The sequence below is a fragment of the Muntiacus reevesi genome, chromosome 1 (genome assembly GCF_963930625.1).
Source record: "Muntiacus reevesi chromosome 1, mMunRee1.1, whole genome shotgun sequence".
NCBI lineage: Eukaryota > Metazoa > Chordata > Mammalia > Artiodactyla > Cervidae > Muntiacus > Muntiacus reevesi.
In genome coordinates, this window is record NC_089249.1 from 63365641 (window position 1) to 63381974 (window position 16334).

General features: G+C 60.7%; 1 protein-coding gene across 3 annotated transcripts in view; it reads left to right on the forward strand.

Moving 5' to 3' along the window:
* The window catches only part of SHANK3 (SH3 and multiple ankyrin repeat domains 3), a 51504-nt gene extending 35591 nt beyond the window's left edge, over positions 1-15913 (forward strand). For all 3 annotated transcript variants that reach the window (XM_065946031.1, XM_065946041.1, XM_065946035.1), the window contains exons 21-22: positions 1533-3786; positions 13336-15913. In XM_065946031.1, the coding sequence (XP_065802103.1) occupies positions 1533-3786; positions 13336-13930 (2849 nt within the window). In that variant the 3' untranslated portion in view covers positions 13931-15913. The remainder of the gene's footprint in view (positions 1-1532; positions 3787-13335) is intronic.
* Positions 15914-16334: the final 421 nt, after the last annotated feature.

Here is a 16334-nt window from a genome sequence, read left to right on the forward strand (position 1 = left end):
CTGCCTTCCTGGGGTGCTTCCGGGGGTGCTCAGCCCTGTGCGATAAGCTTTAAATGGCTCCACGTCACACTTCCGTAGGAGCAGGCAGATCTCCAGCCATGAGGAAACTGAGGTTAAGAAACATCAGACAGTAACTGGCAGAGCTGGAATTCAAGCCTTATTGTACACAAGAACTCCCAGCCCCACCCCACGCCCCTTGTGCTGTCATGTGGACACAGGCGGACAGCGCTGTGTGGGAGGACTGCTAGAGCGCCACGGCGGCCAGAGGGGGCGGTGGGTGGGGAGCAGGTGGTCTGCACAGAAGTGGCAGAGCCCTGAGCGAGGCCAGGTGTAGATTCCCAAGGAGTCTTCCCAGAGCCCCGTGTGTCAGCTCTGAGGGCCGCTCTCCCACTCTTCTTGGCCTGGGCTGTTTTACGCCTGCAGCCTCACTGAGCACACCTGCGGCACAGGTGTCCACACTGTACGCGGGGCACTCGGGAGGTCCTGCCAGGTTCTAGCGAGGCGGCAGGACAGTGGGGGCCCTGCGTGCTCCAGCCCTGCTCTTGCACAGACCCTGATGACATCGGAGTGAGGCAGGAGGTAGGGTTCATTTTAACTCTGTGTTGCCCATGAGAGAACTGGGGCGTTGAGGGGCTCAGGGCCTGGCGTAGGGTCACACAGCCAGTAAGGAGTCAGACTGGAACGTGGGTCAGGGGCTCAGCCTGCCATCTCTCCTCTGCCCAGCCTTTCCGAATTTCTGCCACTAGGGCTATGGCAGTTCACGGGGTCGCAAAGAATTGGACACGACTTAGTGACTGAACGACAAGGGCTGTGGCGGTGACCTCCTGGCAGCCTCCCCCAGCCCAGTGCCCATCGGTCGCTAAGATGGAGCCTCTTTGGACCTGTCTCTTCACAGAGCACCACTCACCCCGGCATCAGCTCTCTCTTCCTGGCCACAGTCCTGCTGCCCCCTTGCCTGCAGTGAATCACTCCTGCTTGGGAGAGTTCCCCCTCATATCTGACTGTTTCCCTTCCTCCAACCCCGGGTGCCACCAGGGCCTCCTACTGACACCTGCTTATTCCGCTGCTGGGGTGGGGGTGGCGCGGGGCTGCTGTCTTTGGGCCCTGTCCATGGGTCAGAATTGGAGTCTTCTCTCAGAGCCTCTGCCGCTGGGCCTTCCTCTCCCCTGTATTTGAACCCATCCCTCTCCCCAGTCCGCAGGAGCCCTACCAATCCGACACCCGGCTTGAGGTGCAGAGCCTGGCCTTCCGGGACCAGTCCAGACTGAGGACGTTGCTCAGACCCCCTGCCCTGGGCTCTCCGTGTCTCCCCGAGTCTCCCTCCGCTCTGTAACCCTAGTGCCCACGCCCACCCTGACTCGTCCTCCGGCGGGCAGGCCAGCAGCTCTAGCAGATTTTGAAGACGCCTTTGCGCCGGGACCTGGGTTGCCCCCGGGGGTGGGGGGAGGGCAGGCGCCCGTGTCCGCAGGGGCCTACTCGCAGGCCTTGGCCCTCGGGGCCACGGCTGGGCTCACCAGGGCCTCTGTCTGCAGGGGAGGACGAGAAGCTGGCGTCCCTGCTGGAGGGGCGCTTCCCGAGGAGCACATCGATGCAGGACACGGTGCGCGAGGGCCGTGGCATCCCGCCCCCTCCGCAGACCGCGCCGCCGCCCCCTCCCGCCCCTTACTACTTCGACTCTGGGCCGCCCCCTGCCTTCTCGCCACCGCCGCCTCCGGGCCGCGCCTACGACACCGTGCGCTCCAGCTTCAAACCCGGCCTGGAGGCACGCCTGGGCGCGGGCGCCCCGGGCCTGTATGATTCAGGCGCGGCCTTGGGTCCGCTGCCTTACCCGGAGCGGCAGAAGCGCGCGCGCTCCATGATCATCCTGCAGGACTCGGCGCCCGAGGCGGCCGACGCCTCTCGGCCCCCGCCAGCGGCCACCCCGCCGGAACGCCCCAAGCGGCGGCCGCGGCCGCCGGGCCCCGACAGCCCCTACGCCAACCTGGGCGCCTTCAGCGCCAGCCTCTTCGCGCCGTCGAAACCTCAGCGCCGCAAGAGCCCGCTGGTGAAGCAGCTGCAGGTGGAGGATGCGCAGGAGCGCGCGGCCCTGGCCGTGGGCAGCCCCGGCCCGGGCGTCGGCAGCTTCGCCAGGGAGCCCTCCCCGACGCACCGTGGGCCGCGGCCCAGCGGTCTCGACTACGGCCCCGGAGACGGCCCCGGGCTGGCGTTTGGCGGCCCGGCCCCAAGCAAGGACCGGCGGCTGGAGGAGCGGCGGCGCTCCACCGTGTTTCTGTCTGTGGGTGCCATCGAGGGCAGCCCTCCGACCGCGGATATGCCCTCACTGCAGCCCTCCCGCTCCATCGATGAGCGCCTTCTGGGAACCGGCGCCACCACCACCGGCCGTGACCTGCTGCTGCCCTCCCCAGTTTCTGCTCTGAAGCCATTGGTTAGCGGCCCGAGCCTTGGGCCTTCCGGCTCCACTTTCATCCACCCGCTCACCGGCAAACCCCTGGACCCCAGCTCGCCTTTGGCCCTGGCCCTGGCGGCTCGCGAGCGGGCTCTGGCCTCCCAGGCGCCCTCCCGGTCCCCTACACCTGTGCACAGCCCTGACACTGACCGGCCCGGGCCCTTGTTTGTGGATGTGCAGGCCCGGGACTCGGAGCGAGGGCCTCTGGCCTCGCCAGCCTTCTCCCCCAGGAGCCCAGCCTGGGTTCCCGTGCCTGTGCGGAGGGAGCCCGAGAAGGTGCCCCGGGAGGAGCGCAAGTCCCCGGAGGACAAGAAATCCATGATCCTCAGCGTCCTGGACACGTCCTTGCAGCGGCCCGCCGGCCTCATCGTCGTGCACGCCACCAGCAACGGGCAGGAGCCCAGTGGGCTGGGGGCCGAAGAGCAGCGCCCTGGCACCCCAGAGCTGGCCCCGGCCCCCACGCAGTCCGCTGTGGTCACAGAGCCCCTGCCGAGCCCCCGGGCCCAGCCCCCCGGCAGTGCCCCCGCTGACCCCGGGCCCGGCCAGGGCAGCTCCGAGGAGGAGCCGGAGCTGGTATTCGCTGTGAACCTGCCGCCAGCCCAGCTGTCCTCCAGCGACGAGGAGACCAGAGAGGAGCTGGCCCGCATCGGACTCGTGCCGCCTCCCGAAGAGTTTGCCAACGGGGTCCTGCTGGCCACGCCACTCCCCGGCCCAGGCCCCTCGACCACCACGGTGCCAGGCCCGGCCTCAGGGAAGCCGAGCACCGAGCCGCCGCCCGCCCCGGAGTCCGCGGCGGATTCGGGGGTAGAGGAGGCCGACACGCGCAGCTCCAGTGACCCCCACCTGGAGACCACGAGCACCATCTCCACCGTGTCCAGCATGTCCACCCTGAGCTCGGAGAGCGGGGAACTCACGGACACCCACACCTCCTTCGCTGATGGACATACTTTTCTACTCGAGAAGCCACCAGTGCCTCCCAAGCCCAAGCTCAAGTCCCCGCTGGGGAAGGGGCCGGTGACCTTCAGGGACCCGCTGCTGAAGCAGTCCTCCGACAGTGAGCTCATGGCTCAGCAGCACCACGCCGCCACCGCCGGGCTGGCCTCTGCTGCCGGGCCTGCTCGCCCTCGCTACCTCTTCCAGAGAAGGTCCAAGCTGTGGGGGGACCCCGTCGAGAGCCGGGGGCTCCCTGGGCCCGAAGACGACAAGCCAACTGTGATCACTGAGCTCAGCTCGCGCCTGCAGCAGCTGAACAAAGACACCCGCTCCCTGGGGGAGGAGCCAGCCGGCGGCCTGGGCGGCCTGCTGGATCCTGCCAAGAAGTCTCCCATCGCGGCAGCTCGGTGAGCAGGGCAGTGGGGAGGGTCCTGTCCCGTCCGCCCGACCCCGCCCTCCTCCCGTCCTTCCGTGGCTCTGTCCCCCCTGCCGCCCATCCCATCCCCTCTGTCACCTGTCTGTGACACCCTGCCCTGTGCTCTCCTGTCCACCCCTCTGTCCTTTATCTGGCCTTGTCTGTCTGAGACCCAAGGCTCTTTCAGGGACCTGAGATGTCAGAGGTGCTCTTCTCTGCATCCCTGTTGGTGCTGGCAGTGAAGGCTGGGCATGAGCACCTCCACAGCCCCCTGAGGCTCTGTGCCCCCGGAACCCCCAAGGACTCTCTCTCTCTCTCTCTCTCGACCATGGGTGCCTCTACCGCTAAGGGCCCTCCTGTGGCCCACGCTAAGGTTGTCGCTGCCCCCCAGCCCCAGCTGTCTGCCTTCTTGGTTCCCTGCGCAAGACGCTACCCACCCCTCCATCCTCTCTGTGGCCATGTGGCTGTCCCATGCAGTTGGCACCGTCTTTCCTCACTTCCTTTTGAAACTTAAGAGTACACTGGATCCTTTTCCTGCTAAGACTTACCACCAATTTCCTGTTTTCTGCCTCAGAAACATTTCTGTCTCTCAGCACTGCCTCAGAGTCCCTCAAATACCGATTCCTGTGCGTGATTTTCAGAGTGCATTAAGAAGCCATTATTAGATGGAAAGCATCCTCTCTCTGCACCTCCATCTGCTTCTTCCCTGTACCTTACCCGTTCCTCTGGCCACCCCACCCACCGCCTACACAAGGTGGGGACTTAGAGAGGCCAGTGGTGCTCTGGACGTGGGGAAGGGGCTGGGGGGCTGCTCTGGCTCGGAGTCAGCTGTCACAGCCTCCAGGCTCATCCCTTGGCTCTTCCCTTGAGGACCTCATTCCCAGGAGTCTGCCCCAGAGAGGACCTCCTTGGGGCTGTGGGCTCCGTGGATGCTGGTAGGAGAGCTGGTCTGAGTCAGAACTGGTCACCTCCAGTCAACCCTTGTCTGCTTTTGCCTTCTGCGCCCTGGCGGCTCTCCCCCACTTCTAGCTTTGTGGAATCACGTGGGGTACCACCTCCTGACTCCTCCTCCTTGCCACCATGTGACTAACCTAGTGAGTCTTTCCTGCCAGCCTTGGAAGGCAGAGTCCACAAAGCAGCGAGGGGATCTAGGTCTTACTCACAAGGGCTTGTCCAATCTACCTTTTTCCCAGCTAAGGACTCAAAAGATAGGTGGGGGCTTGGGAGACTAGTGATGCTTCTCCTAAGTGGTTTGGGGAGCTACCCTCCAGCTCCTGTCATCCCGGGCTGGCTCTGGGGCCCTCCCCACTTTTCACCTCTTCCAACTCGCAGTTGAATGTGAAAGCCTTATTCCTACCAGGACAATGTTTAAAGTGCCCTTAGAGAGGGTGTTACGGGTGTGGCCTGGGGTGTCCAGTTGGAGTGAGCAGCCCAGGCCTCTCAGGAATAGAACCCTGAAGGTGGGGGTTCCCTGATGCAGCCTGGACCAGCCCCCATCTTCACTCTCTGCTTCTCCTCGCTCCACCAGCCCCTCCACTCCTCTGTGCCCCTTGGTCCTGATGAAAACTAAGGCCATTGACAGTGGGTAGCACCATGCCTGGCACAGTGCAGGCCTTAATAAAACATCTGCCAAATGCAAGTGCTGTCTTTTGTGATCTGAGGTCTAGGCAGGCAGCTTAGGACAGATGCCACAGAAGGAGAGACACTTGGTTGAGGTTTGCTGGCTGTTGAGACCCAGAGCTGCGCTCAGGGCAGCCCAGGTCCCATCTTTGCTCCGTGGGCTCCTGTGGGGCTGAAGGACGTGGTCTCTCAGCTGAACCTCCTGCCACGCCTCCCATGGTCGTCTTCAGCATTTCCCATTTGTCGTGGCAAGGCTCTCTCATCCAGTGGCTCCAGGTTGCATCAGGACCTGTGTGTGTTTCCTTTGGATGTGGGGTTTGGGGCAAGGCCAGCTGTTCCAGCTTTTATATTCCATCTGCTCTGCACGCCCATGGCAGAGTGAGCCTCTTTCTCTCAGGAGTTCCTGCAAAATTCCAGGCTCCCATTGGCTTCATGTGGGTTCCCTGTGTCCCCTGAAATGGTCACTTGAGTCAGGGAGATGCAGGGCTGCTGTTGGCCAGGCCTGCGTCAATTGCTGTCTTAGGGGTCAGGGCTTGTGGTCAGCCCAGCTACTGGACAGGTACTAAAGTGGGGGTGGGGGGTGGTATCCAAAGGGGACTCAGGTGATATTCCTAGAGGTACCACGTGCTAGTGAGCCTGAAATAGGGGACTCCCTCGTGCCACGGCATTCATCAGCTTTAGCAACTCACTTTGTTCCCTGACATCAGCCTGCCTGGGTCAGATGGCCCTGGATATCAACCCTCAGCAGGTTGCATCTGAGTTTGTAGTCTTGGACAAACCACTTAGCCTCAGTGAACTTCAGTTCATCCCTTGTGAAATAGTGAGGGTGACCAGGTACTCTGCCAGGCCAGCAGGTGGACTCTTAGAGTCCTTATGGGAAAATTATAAGCATGCTCTGCACTGGAAGAGATCAATTCACGTTACTTCGTCTTCACCGCCTTTCTGTTAGATGGATACTAATGTAATCTCCATTTTCCAGACAATACAACTGAGGTTCTAAGGAGGTCCATTCCAGCCAGTAGATGGTGGCATCTGACCTCAAGCCCTGCTCTTTGTCCACTATAATCTGGAGTCTCTGTCACTAAACCCCTTCTGGTGACAGACACGGTGTTAATGTGCAGTAATTCCCCTCACATTCCAGGTTGTCTGACTCTAGGTGAGTGACCACATAATTGTGGTTATCCGGATCACTAAGACCTTTTTTGTATAGTTCTTTGTATTCTTGCCTTGTCATCTAGAGCCAGACATCCTGGAGTGTGAAGTCAAGTGGGCCTTAGGAAGCATTAGTATAAACAAAGCTAGTGGAGGTGATGGACTTCCAGCTGAGCTATTTCAGATCCTAAAGGATGATGCTGTGGAAGTGCTGCACTCAGTATGCCAGCAAATTTGGAAAACTCAGCGGTGGCCACAGGACTGGAAGAGGTCAGTTTTCATTCCGATCCCAAAGAAAGGCAATGCCAAAGAATCTTCAAACTACGGTACAGTTGCACGCATTTCACATGCTAGCAAGGTAATGCTCAAAATCATTCAAGCTAGGCTTCAACAGTACGTGAACCAAGAACTTCTAGATGTTCAAACTGGATTTAGGAAAGGCAGAGGAACCAGAGATCAAATTGCAAACATCCATTGGATCATAGAGAAAGCAAGGGAATTCCAGAAAACCATCTACTTCTGCTTCATTGTCTACACTAAAGCCTTTGACCGTGTGGATCAAAACAAACCATGGTAAATTCTTTAAAAAGATGGGAATACCAGGGAATACCAGATTACCTTACTTGTCTCCTGAGAAACCTGTATGCAGGTCAAGAAGCAACAGTTAGAACCAGACATGGAACAACAGACTGGTTCCAGATTGGGAAAGGAGTAAGTCAATGCTGTATATTGTTACCCTGCTTATTTAACTTATATGCAGAGTACATCATGTGAAATGCTGGCTGGAATCAAGCTGGAATCAAGATTGCCCGGAGAACTGTCAACAACTTCAGACATGCAGATGATACCACCCTAATGGCAGAAAGCAAAGAGGCGATAAAGAGCCCGTTGATAAAAGTGAAAGAGGAGAGTGAAAAAGCTTGCTTAAAACTCAACATTCAAAAAATGAAGATCATGGCCTCCAGTCCCATCACTTCATGGCAAATAGATACAGAAAAATGGAAAACAGTGATTGGTTTTTTTTTTTCCTGGGCTTCAAAATCCCTGCGGGCGATGACTGCAGCCATGAAATTAAAAGACACTTGCTCCTTGGAAGGAATGCTATGACCAACTTAAGGCAGTGTATTAAAAAGCAGAAACATCACTTGGCCGACAAAGGTCCATATAATCAAAGCTATGGTTTTTCCAGTAGTCGTATATGGATGCGAGAGTTGGATCATAAAGAAGGCTGAGCACCAAAGAATTGATGCTTTTAAACTGTGTTGCTGGAGAAGATTCCCGAGAGTCCCTTGGACTTCAAGGAGATCAAACCAGTCAATCTTAAAGGAAATCAACCCTGAATATTCACTGCAAGGACTGATGCTGAAGCTGAAGCTCCAATACTTTGGCCACCAGATGCGAAGAGCCAACTCACTGGAAAGACCCTGATGCTGGGAAAGATTGAGGACAGGAGAATAAGGGGGTGAGAGAGAATGAGATGGTTGGATTGCATCACCAACTCAATGGACATGAGTTTGAGCCAACTCCAGGAGATGGTGAAGGACAGGAAAGCCTGGCGTACTGTAGTCCATGGGGTCACAACTGAACAATGATTTCCCTCATGCAGAAATGCACGTGTGTTCGTTCTGTAGACCAGCACCTTTGTTTATCAGCCGGTGTATAACAAGCAGCATATGGATTCTGAAGTCACTACAGTTGAGCCCAGTCAGTGCCACCTGGCCAGCCCGGTGGCCTTAACCCCTTGTGTGCCCTGCCCTTCCTTCCCCACTTCCCTCTGCGTTCCCTTCTGCTCCTGCTCACACTTTCTTCCTTCTTCCCTCCTGTGCTCTCCTTCTTGCCCTCAGCCCTGGGTGAAACCACGGCCTTCTGGAGTGGGCCCACTGCCTTGCCCTCTACTTCCGGCCACTGGCGGGTGGCTGAGCAGGAGATGCTATGGCCACATGCAGTCAGCCCCCTGTGTGGCTGCAGTGGCTGTGTTGCCTACTGGGGCTGCTGGGCAGCTCTTGCTTTGCAGCCAGCAGTGGCTAGAGTGTGGCCCTCATTTCTCACGTCATGACAAAACTGCTCCTGACAGTGTCTGTTGGAGACATGTCCCAAATGTAGGAAGTTCTGGGGTCCAGGTGGGGCTGTTTCCTTCTGGGACTGATCTAGCTGAAGCTCGAGGGCAGTTGCCACGGCCATTTGGTGGGTCACACCCCCGAGCCTTGTCGCCTGGCCCCCATGTGTTCCCTCCCAGGCCTGCCCGTCTCCTCACCAGAGAGTCACCACAAGGGAAGAGGTACTCGCTCGGTCCGCCTTCCCCACTGACAGCTCAGTCCAGGCTCTGTGTCCCTTTAGCCACAAGACACTCTGTGGCCTGGAGATCTAAAGAGATCTCAGAACGGGAAGGAGAGATTATCCCTTACGTCAAGGCCTTGAAGCTTCGTAACTTGTGGAGATGCATCCGGAAGGCCCATGGACTTGGCTGCTTGAAATTGTGATCCCAGACCAGCTCTCTCTCTATGCTTCTAGCTCTCAGTCTAGCCTGACGAGCAGAGCATCTTTGCAGAGCCCCACATCCGCTCTAAGCTCCCTTTGTCTTCCAGACCCTGTGGTTGGATCTGAATCCTGCCTGTGTCCTCAGGGCTGCCTGTCTCTGAGCCCCACAGCAATACTCAGTTCTGCTCTGGCTCTCAGTTTTATTCCTGTCTGACCCCGCACATCTGATTTTACCTAAAAAGATTAATGGTGAAATAGCTTTGGACACAAAGTTGACAAGGTTTCTTTTCAGCAGTACTTCTCAGAACTTCTGATGTGCGGTGTGCTGTGGTCTCAGACAGTTTCTTTAGGGAATCACTAGTTATCATCCCACAGAAGACGCACATTTCTGCTACGATGGAGAAACCCTGCCTGGGGGACCCGCTGTGAGCCCTGTCCTGCTCACATCCAGGAGTCTGGCTGGAGCCTGACGTGACTGCAAGTGCCTCAAGGCCAGCAGGACTTGCCCTTTTGAAACTGGACCCTGTTGTGTGCTGGCCAGTGCAGGACACAGGGGCCAGGATGTGCTCCGTCCTTGACGAGGTCCTCACAGGTTGTGGACCTGTGAAGTGTGAAGTGGGAGACGTGATCAGGGCCTCAGGAGCCATGAACTCCACTGGGGAAGTGGGAAGGGGTCACAGAGGAGGGGCCCAGGGTGTCTGGAGTGCGTCAAGGCTGGGGCCGTGAGCTGGTGCGGGCAGTGAGAAGTTGGGGCTGGAGTGAGAGCAGAGAGGGTGCCCCGTGATGCTCATAGCCCGCATCGTTTGTGCTCCTGCTGAGGGTCACTTCCCTCTGTGAGGCTCTTAGATTGCAGGAGGCCGCAGGCCTAGACCTGCCCTGCGTGCGTGTAGCGGCAGAAAGTTCCAGGCAGAGGCCAGGGCTGGGGTGGGCTTTTTCTCGCCTGTTGGCACCACTGGCTTGACCGGCAGTCAAGCCTGAGAGTGACACATCACGTTGCTCTGGTTTTGTAGCATCCCCCCCCCCACCCCCCCCCGCCCCATGCATATTGTGTTCCTGGCTTTGAGCTAGGTACCAGGAGTCCAGGCTAACAATTAGGAAGCCAGGCAAGAGGTCCTGAGCAAGACCATGGAAGGTCTGGGATCAGAGGTAGCTGGGGAATGAGGAGAAAGGCCTGGGTTAATGCTGGGAGTTGGTGACGTGTGAGCCATGCAGGTGAAAAGATGGAGCAGCTGATGGGGACCCTGAGGCCTCTGATGTGTGAGAGACTGGGGTGGGGGCGAGAGCATGTGTGAAGACCCCAGCAGAGGTCTGGAGCTCAGGAGAGACTGGCTTGGCCTGACATGTGGCATTCGTGGACACACTGGTTACAGCAAAGGGTGGACGTGGATGATGTGGCCTGGGAGAAAGTGCGAACTAATTGGGGGACCCATCTAGAAAGGAAGGGGAAGGGGAAGGGCACCTAAGAGGGAAACTGGTGGACAGGTCAGCAAGGGGATTCTGCTGACATCCTTGGCAACGGCGGGGGCTGGGGAAGGGGAGGGGAAGCACGACAGCAGACCTAACTGGTCCGGGCGTCAGGAGTGAGCCAGATAGCACAAGACTCAGACACTGGTGAGAAAGGTGTTGAGGGCCGTGGAGCCTGGCTAAGCTGTCTGGAGAAAGACCAGGAGGCACCCAGGGGTGCAGGTGCCTAGTGAGGCCCACGTGTTAGAGGCTGCATGGCTGGAGGCCCTCTGGGAGGCTGGCGGGGCTGTGACTGGGCCGTGCCATGGGCAGGGCCTGGCGGGGAGGCCCTCAGAAGGCTGAGAGTGGTGATGGACAGTGACGGCCATGCAGAGGTGGTGTGGAAACGTGGACTCGACCAGGGACGCACCGGGGGTCCTGGCCTGGGACAATGTGGGCCGTTCCCTGTTCCCAAGGGGAAGGGGAGGAGGAGCAGACCCCTGGCCGTGGCGTCCCTGGACACTTCCTGCCAGGCCCTGGGGCCTCGGGGGGACAGCCGTCGGAGCGTGACGAGCCCTCTCCCCCCGAGGCTCCAGGGGATCGTGGCCCTTCAGTCCCTCGCTCACACACCTCCTGGCACCAGCCCTAGCTCTGGCAGGTGCCCCCCTCCACACCCAGGATCTCCCCTTGGCAGGGTCTCCCTGGCGCTTCTGAGCCAGTGCGCCTTCATCCTTGGCCTCCAGCTCACCTCCTGCCAGGGCTCCTGACCCTGCTCCGGGAGCCGCCCGGGGTGGGCCACACAGGACCCCATCCTGAGACGCAGGTCCCTGGGCCCGGGTGGGATGTGTGGGGGCCTGGGCGGGGGGACGGGAGTGCTGTCCCCAGCACCGCTCCCTTGCCCTCCCTAGCAATCTCTGCCGCTTGGGCTCCGTCCAGCCCCTTGGCGTCCTTCCCCCTCCACTGCCGCCCTACTTTGCTCCGAAATCCAGGGGGTACCACGGAGGCCAGATGTGGGGGAGAAGAGGGTTTCTTCTAATGATCAATGCCTGTTCCTTGAGCCCATCACCCAGGTGCTCTTGGAGCCCCTCTCTGCTGGGGTGGGGAGAGCACGGTCTGGCCTCTTCAAGAGGCTCTGCTCTGGATCTGAGCAACTGGGTGAGGCAGCGGGGACAGAGACTGACGAGAGGGAGCCAGGCAGCGGAAACCAGGTCGAGTAGGACAGAACTGAGTCTCCTGTGAGAGGCTGACCTTACACCGGTGAGAGAGGAAAAGACAAGACCTGCTTTCAGGGAAGGAGTGATGCTCAGGATGCCCTCCGCAATGTGGGGCAGGCGTCAGTCAGGATGGCACAAAAGTGGGGGAACCCGGGGGAGGGGTCCTTAGCCCAGTTCAGGCAGAGACAGGGAGGTGGGCCGGCAGCTAGAGAGAAGCCCTTAGGCCGGCGCAGCACACGGGGTCACAACGCACCCCAAGAGTCAGGTGTCAGCTTAGCATCTGGCTCTCAGGGCTCTGAGTAAAGCCTGTGGGTGAGGGCCCCAGACGGGGAACAGGTCACAGGCGGGCCGAAACCCACCCAGACCCGCCCACGTCTGGTCTGCACTTCCCCTCGCCCTGCAGCTCCAGCGCGCTCCCTCCCGTTGCACCGGCCCACTGCCTCGAGCCTCCCTCCCTGGGTGTCTGGCCAGCGGGCCCCTGCGCCTGGCTGGCTCTGCACTGTGGTCCTGCTGGGCTGCGCCCTGCTCCGCGCCCGGCGCTAACTCTCTCTCTCATTGCTCTCTCCTGCCCATCTGCATGTGGCTGCTCTGTCTAGCTGCGCGGTGGTCCCGAGCGCCGGCTGTGTAAGTGAGCATGCGCATCCCATGCCTCTCACCCTCCTGCGCTGCCAGCCTGGATCTCTGCTGTGCTTGGCCTCGTGGGGCTCCAGTGCCGCTGCCGCCACCCCCTCCCCCAGGCTTCCCTTGGCCACAGCAGGGGACAGGGAGAGAAAGTGGGCGGGGGCGATGTGGGATACAGGACTGGGTTTTCCCTGGAGGAGTTCTCCCCGTCGGGCCTCCCACCACGGCCATGCTGGGGGGTGGAGGGGCTGAAGGCCTGGGTCCTGTCAGGTGATGCTGGGAAGTGAAGACCATCTGCGCGCGTGTGTGTGAGTGTGTGCTGCTTGTCACTGTCGTGGGCAGGCCGCTGCCGCTTCTGCCACTGCTGCTGCATGTGTGTGACATACGTGGCTGCTGCTGCGGGCTTTGCTCTGCCGCGAGGCCGGTGTCACAGGTGCACCGCTGCCTCACGCCTGTCCTGCACGCGCTGCTGCTCTGTGTGGGTGTGAACGCCGCCTGGTGTCTGTCTCAGACCTCATGGACTGTTCAGTCTTGTGCTGCCACCAGCCTTTATCACGACTCAGCCAGCCCTGCAGCCGGCCCAGGTCTTTCTGGGTCTCATGATAACAGAGTGGGGAGTGGTGAGGGGTATTGCCAGTCCTATTCTCTGGGGTATGGGTGGATGAGGTGGTGTCCAGAGCCAGTGTCTCACGCTGTCAGAAATGGAAGGGTCAGCCCTTTGCCCAAGAGGCTGTCCCTGCTCAGGCAGCCTGCTCTCCGAACCCCCATGGAGTAGAGGGGGCCGTTCAGTCTAGGACTCGCTGTCCCCCAGCAGGGCACTGACTCTGACTCTGGGGGCCAGGCCAGAGTAACCACAGGGTCCTATCTACCTTTCTCCCTCTGACCCTAAGGCTACCCCGCCGAGTCCCAGCCCCGCCCCCAGCGTCCTCCCGGCCGCTGGCCCCGCGCCCCTCCGACCGGCCCCACCTTGCCTGGTACCCCTCACCTGGCCTTGACCCCCTCTCCCTCCGCAGGCTCTTCAGCAGCCTCGGTGAGCTGAGCACCATCTCAGCGCAGCAGCGCAGCCCCGGGGGCCCGGGCAGCGGGCCCTCCTACCCCGTGCGGCCAGGCGGCCGCTACCCTGTGGCGCGGCGCGCCCCGAGCCCGGTGAAGCCCGCGTCGCTGGAGCGGGTGGAGGGGCTGGGGGCGGGGGCGGGGGGCGCGGGGCGGCCCTTCGGCCTCACGCCCCCCACCATCCTCAAGTCGTCCAGCCTCTCCATCCCCCACGAGCCGAAGGAGGTGCGCTTTGTGGTGCGCAGCGTGAGCGCGCGCAGCCGCTCGCCCTCGCCTTCGCCGCTGCCCTCGCCAGCGCCCGGCCCGGGCCCCGGGGCCCCCAGCCCCCGCCGGCCGTTCCAGCAAAAGCCCCTGCAACTCTGGAGCAAGTTCGACGTGGGCGACTGGCTGGAGAGCATCCACTTGGGCGAGCACCGCGACCGCTTCGAGGACCACGAGATCGAGGGCGCGCACCTGCCGGCGCTCACCAAGGACGACTTCGTGGAGCTGGGCGTCACGCGCGTGGGCCACCGCATGAACATCGAGCGCGCGCTCAGGCAGCTGGACGGCAGCTGACGCCCCCCGCCCCCTCCCCACGCCCCGGCCGCGCCCTGCGGGCAGGGCTCCCCTCAGCCTTCCCGCCCCACCCCCCGCCCCCCGCCCCGGGCTGCGGGCTCGGCCCACTCCCCAGCCCCTACCCTAACGGCGCCCGGGCCAGGAATGTTGCATGAATCGTCCTGTTCGCTGTCGCTCGGAGACTTGCCCTGTACATTGCTTAGCGCCCTCCCAGGCCGTCGAGCCCCACCCAGCACACGGTCAGGAAGGGCGCAGGCCGTGGGGGGCTGGAGCGGGAGGGGGTCGGGGGCGGGGTGCTCCAGCCTGACCATCTCCCGCTGAGCTCCTGGTGGCTACTTTCCCAGAGGGGGTGACCTAGTCCAGCATGCGAGGTCAAGACACACCTTGGTGACTCGGGGGGAGGGGGGGGACATTGGGGTTCTCGGTTGGGGGCCAAGAAGCCCCCCGTTTTGCATATTTTAATCCACTCTATATTTGGAACAAGAAAAGGAACAAATATCTCTGTCCTTAATAGCTTCCCTCCCCCACCCCCCCCCAGCCCCCGGTTCCGCTGCGGATGCCCAGTCTTCCATCTCTGGCCCCCCAACTGCCACTGCCACCCCACATGGGGCAGGGGACGCTCCAGCTGGTCTGGGGTTGGCCAGGGTCCTCGTGCCCGCCCCGGGGCCCCCCTGGGCCCCTCCCGGGCCCCTCCCCTCGCTGAGCTATGGTGTTCCCCACCGACCCTTCAGGTGCTGCGTGGAGGCGGGGCGGCAGGCAGCGACTCCTGCGGGCGCTCACGCGGTCACAAGGCCGGGGAGAGCCGACCCGGGGCGGTGTGGGCGCAGGGCCCCCTGGCACCTGCCCCCGGCCGGCTCCCTCACAGGGTCCCCCCTCCAGCAGGGGTCTAGCCTCCTCTCCACGCTGCTGGGCGACTACAGCAGAGACGCCTCCCTGCCTCAGACCTGAAGTCGCCAGTGCCGCCCTGTGTGTGTGTGCGCACAAGCGCGAGTGTGTGAAACTCGGGGTGCGACTGAGTGCGTTGGAGCCCCTTGTGTGCCTGACTGGAGGGTGGTCCCAAGGGGTCACTCTGGACTAGTGTGGGGGCTTCGGAAGCTTGCACAGGGTGCGTGCATGGGTGTGTGCCTGTGAAAGCACCCCGTCTCCACTTCCAAAGAAAGTCAGAGGTCGTCTTGCACCCTGGGACCTGCTGTTTGCCCAGCTTGTCCCTCCAGAGCCTTGCGGAGCCCGAGTGGGCCTTCTTGGTGAAGCCTTGCTGCTTGGGAGAGGCCCCCAAGGGCCCTTGGAGGCAACGCTCCACCCCCGCTGGGCTTCTAGGGGGGATCATAGGGGCACCCCTAGAGTCAGGCCACTGCGATCCTTGGGGAGAGGCAAAGACCCCAGTGGGCACCCCAGCCCCCCTTACTGTGACTCCTCACACTCAGCAATGACCTGTGGGGTGGGGGGCCCGGGATGTTTTTAAACCTAGGGTTTGGAGTCTGGACTAAGCTCCATCCACGTCACTCACGAGTTTCTGTTTATATTTCTAGCTTTTTTTAATAAAAATTAAAAAACCCAGAAAACAGAAGTTTTCACAGCCCAGGGGCTTGGCACGCCGGTCTGTGCCCACCTGCCCCACCCCGGCCCACCGGCCCCACCCCGGCCCACCGGCCCCATTCCCTGGGCAGATTCACACCCAGTAACCCTTTCACCAACAGACCAGGTCACACACACAGCAGCAGTCACTGTAACAGACTGCCACATACACACTCGTCTCACTCACCTGTGGGTTTTGGTTCCGTTCAGTTTGGGTTTTTAACTTTACAGGGTCAGTTCTGCTTCGCCCCTCCTTTTGTACGGAGCTCCAACTGGGGGATTCTCCCCCTGCTCCACCCCCGAGGCCTCTTGACCCTGACGTTGTGATACACCCCACAGAGATCTATGTTTCTTATATTATTATTATTGATAATAATTATAATATTATGTAATAAATTTATAAGAAATGAAACCATTTCTCAGTTGCCTACTTGAGGAGTTACTGGAAGCACAGACTTTGCCCTCCTCTGGACGGGTCACACAAACCTCCCTGGCCCTCAGCAGGCATCTGGCTGCCTGCACCGATGACATACAGATCCTGTCTCTGACCCGGTCTCTTTGCTGACCTCCATGTCCACATGCCTGGTTTCTTTGTGCCTCGCTCTCTCCGAGTCGTGCTGGACCTGAGCCCATGCTTCCTGAACCGGGAGCCTCTCTTTCTGATCACCAGCCCAGTGAGTGACCCTCCTGAGCTAGAAGTCTGGGTACCCGCTGTAGCCTCTGTCCACTTTTCCCGCTCGTGTCCAGGTGTCACTGAATTCTGCTGCCTCTGCCTTTGAACCCTCTCCTGCCTACCTGTGCTCCCCTGCCCCGACAGCTTCTGCCCAAG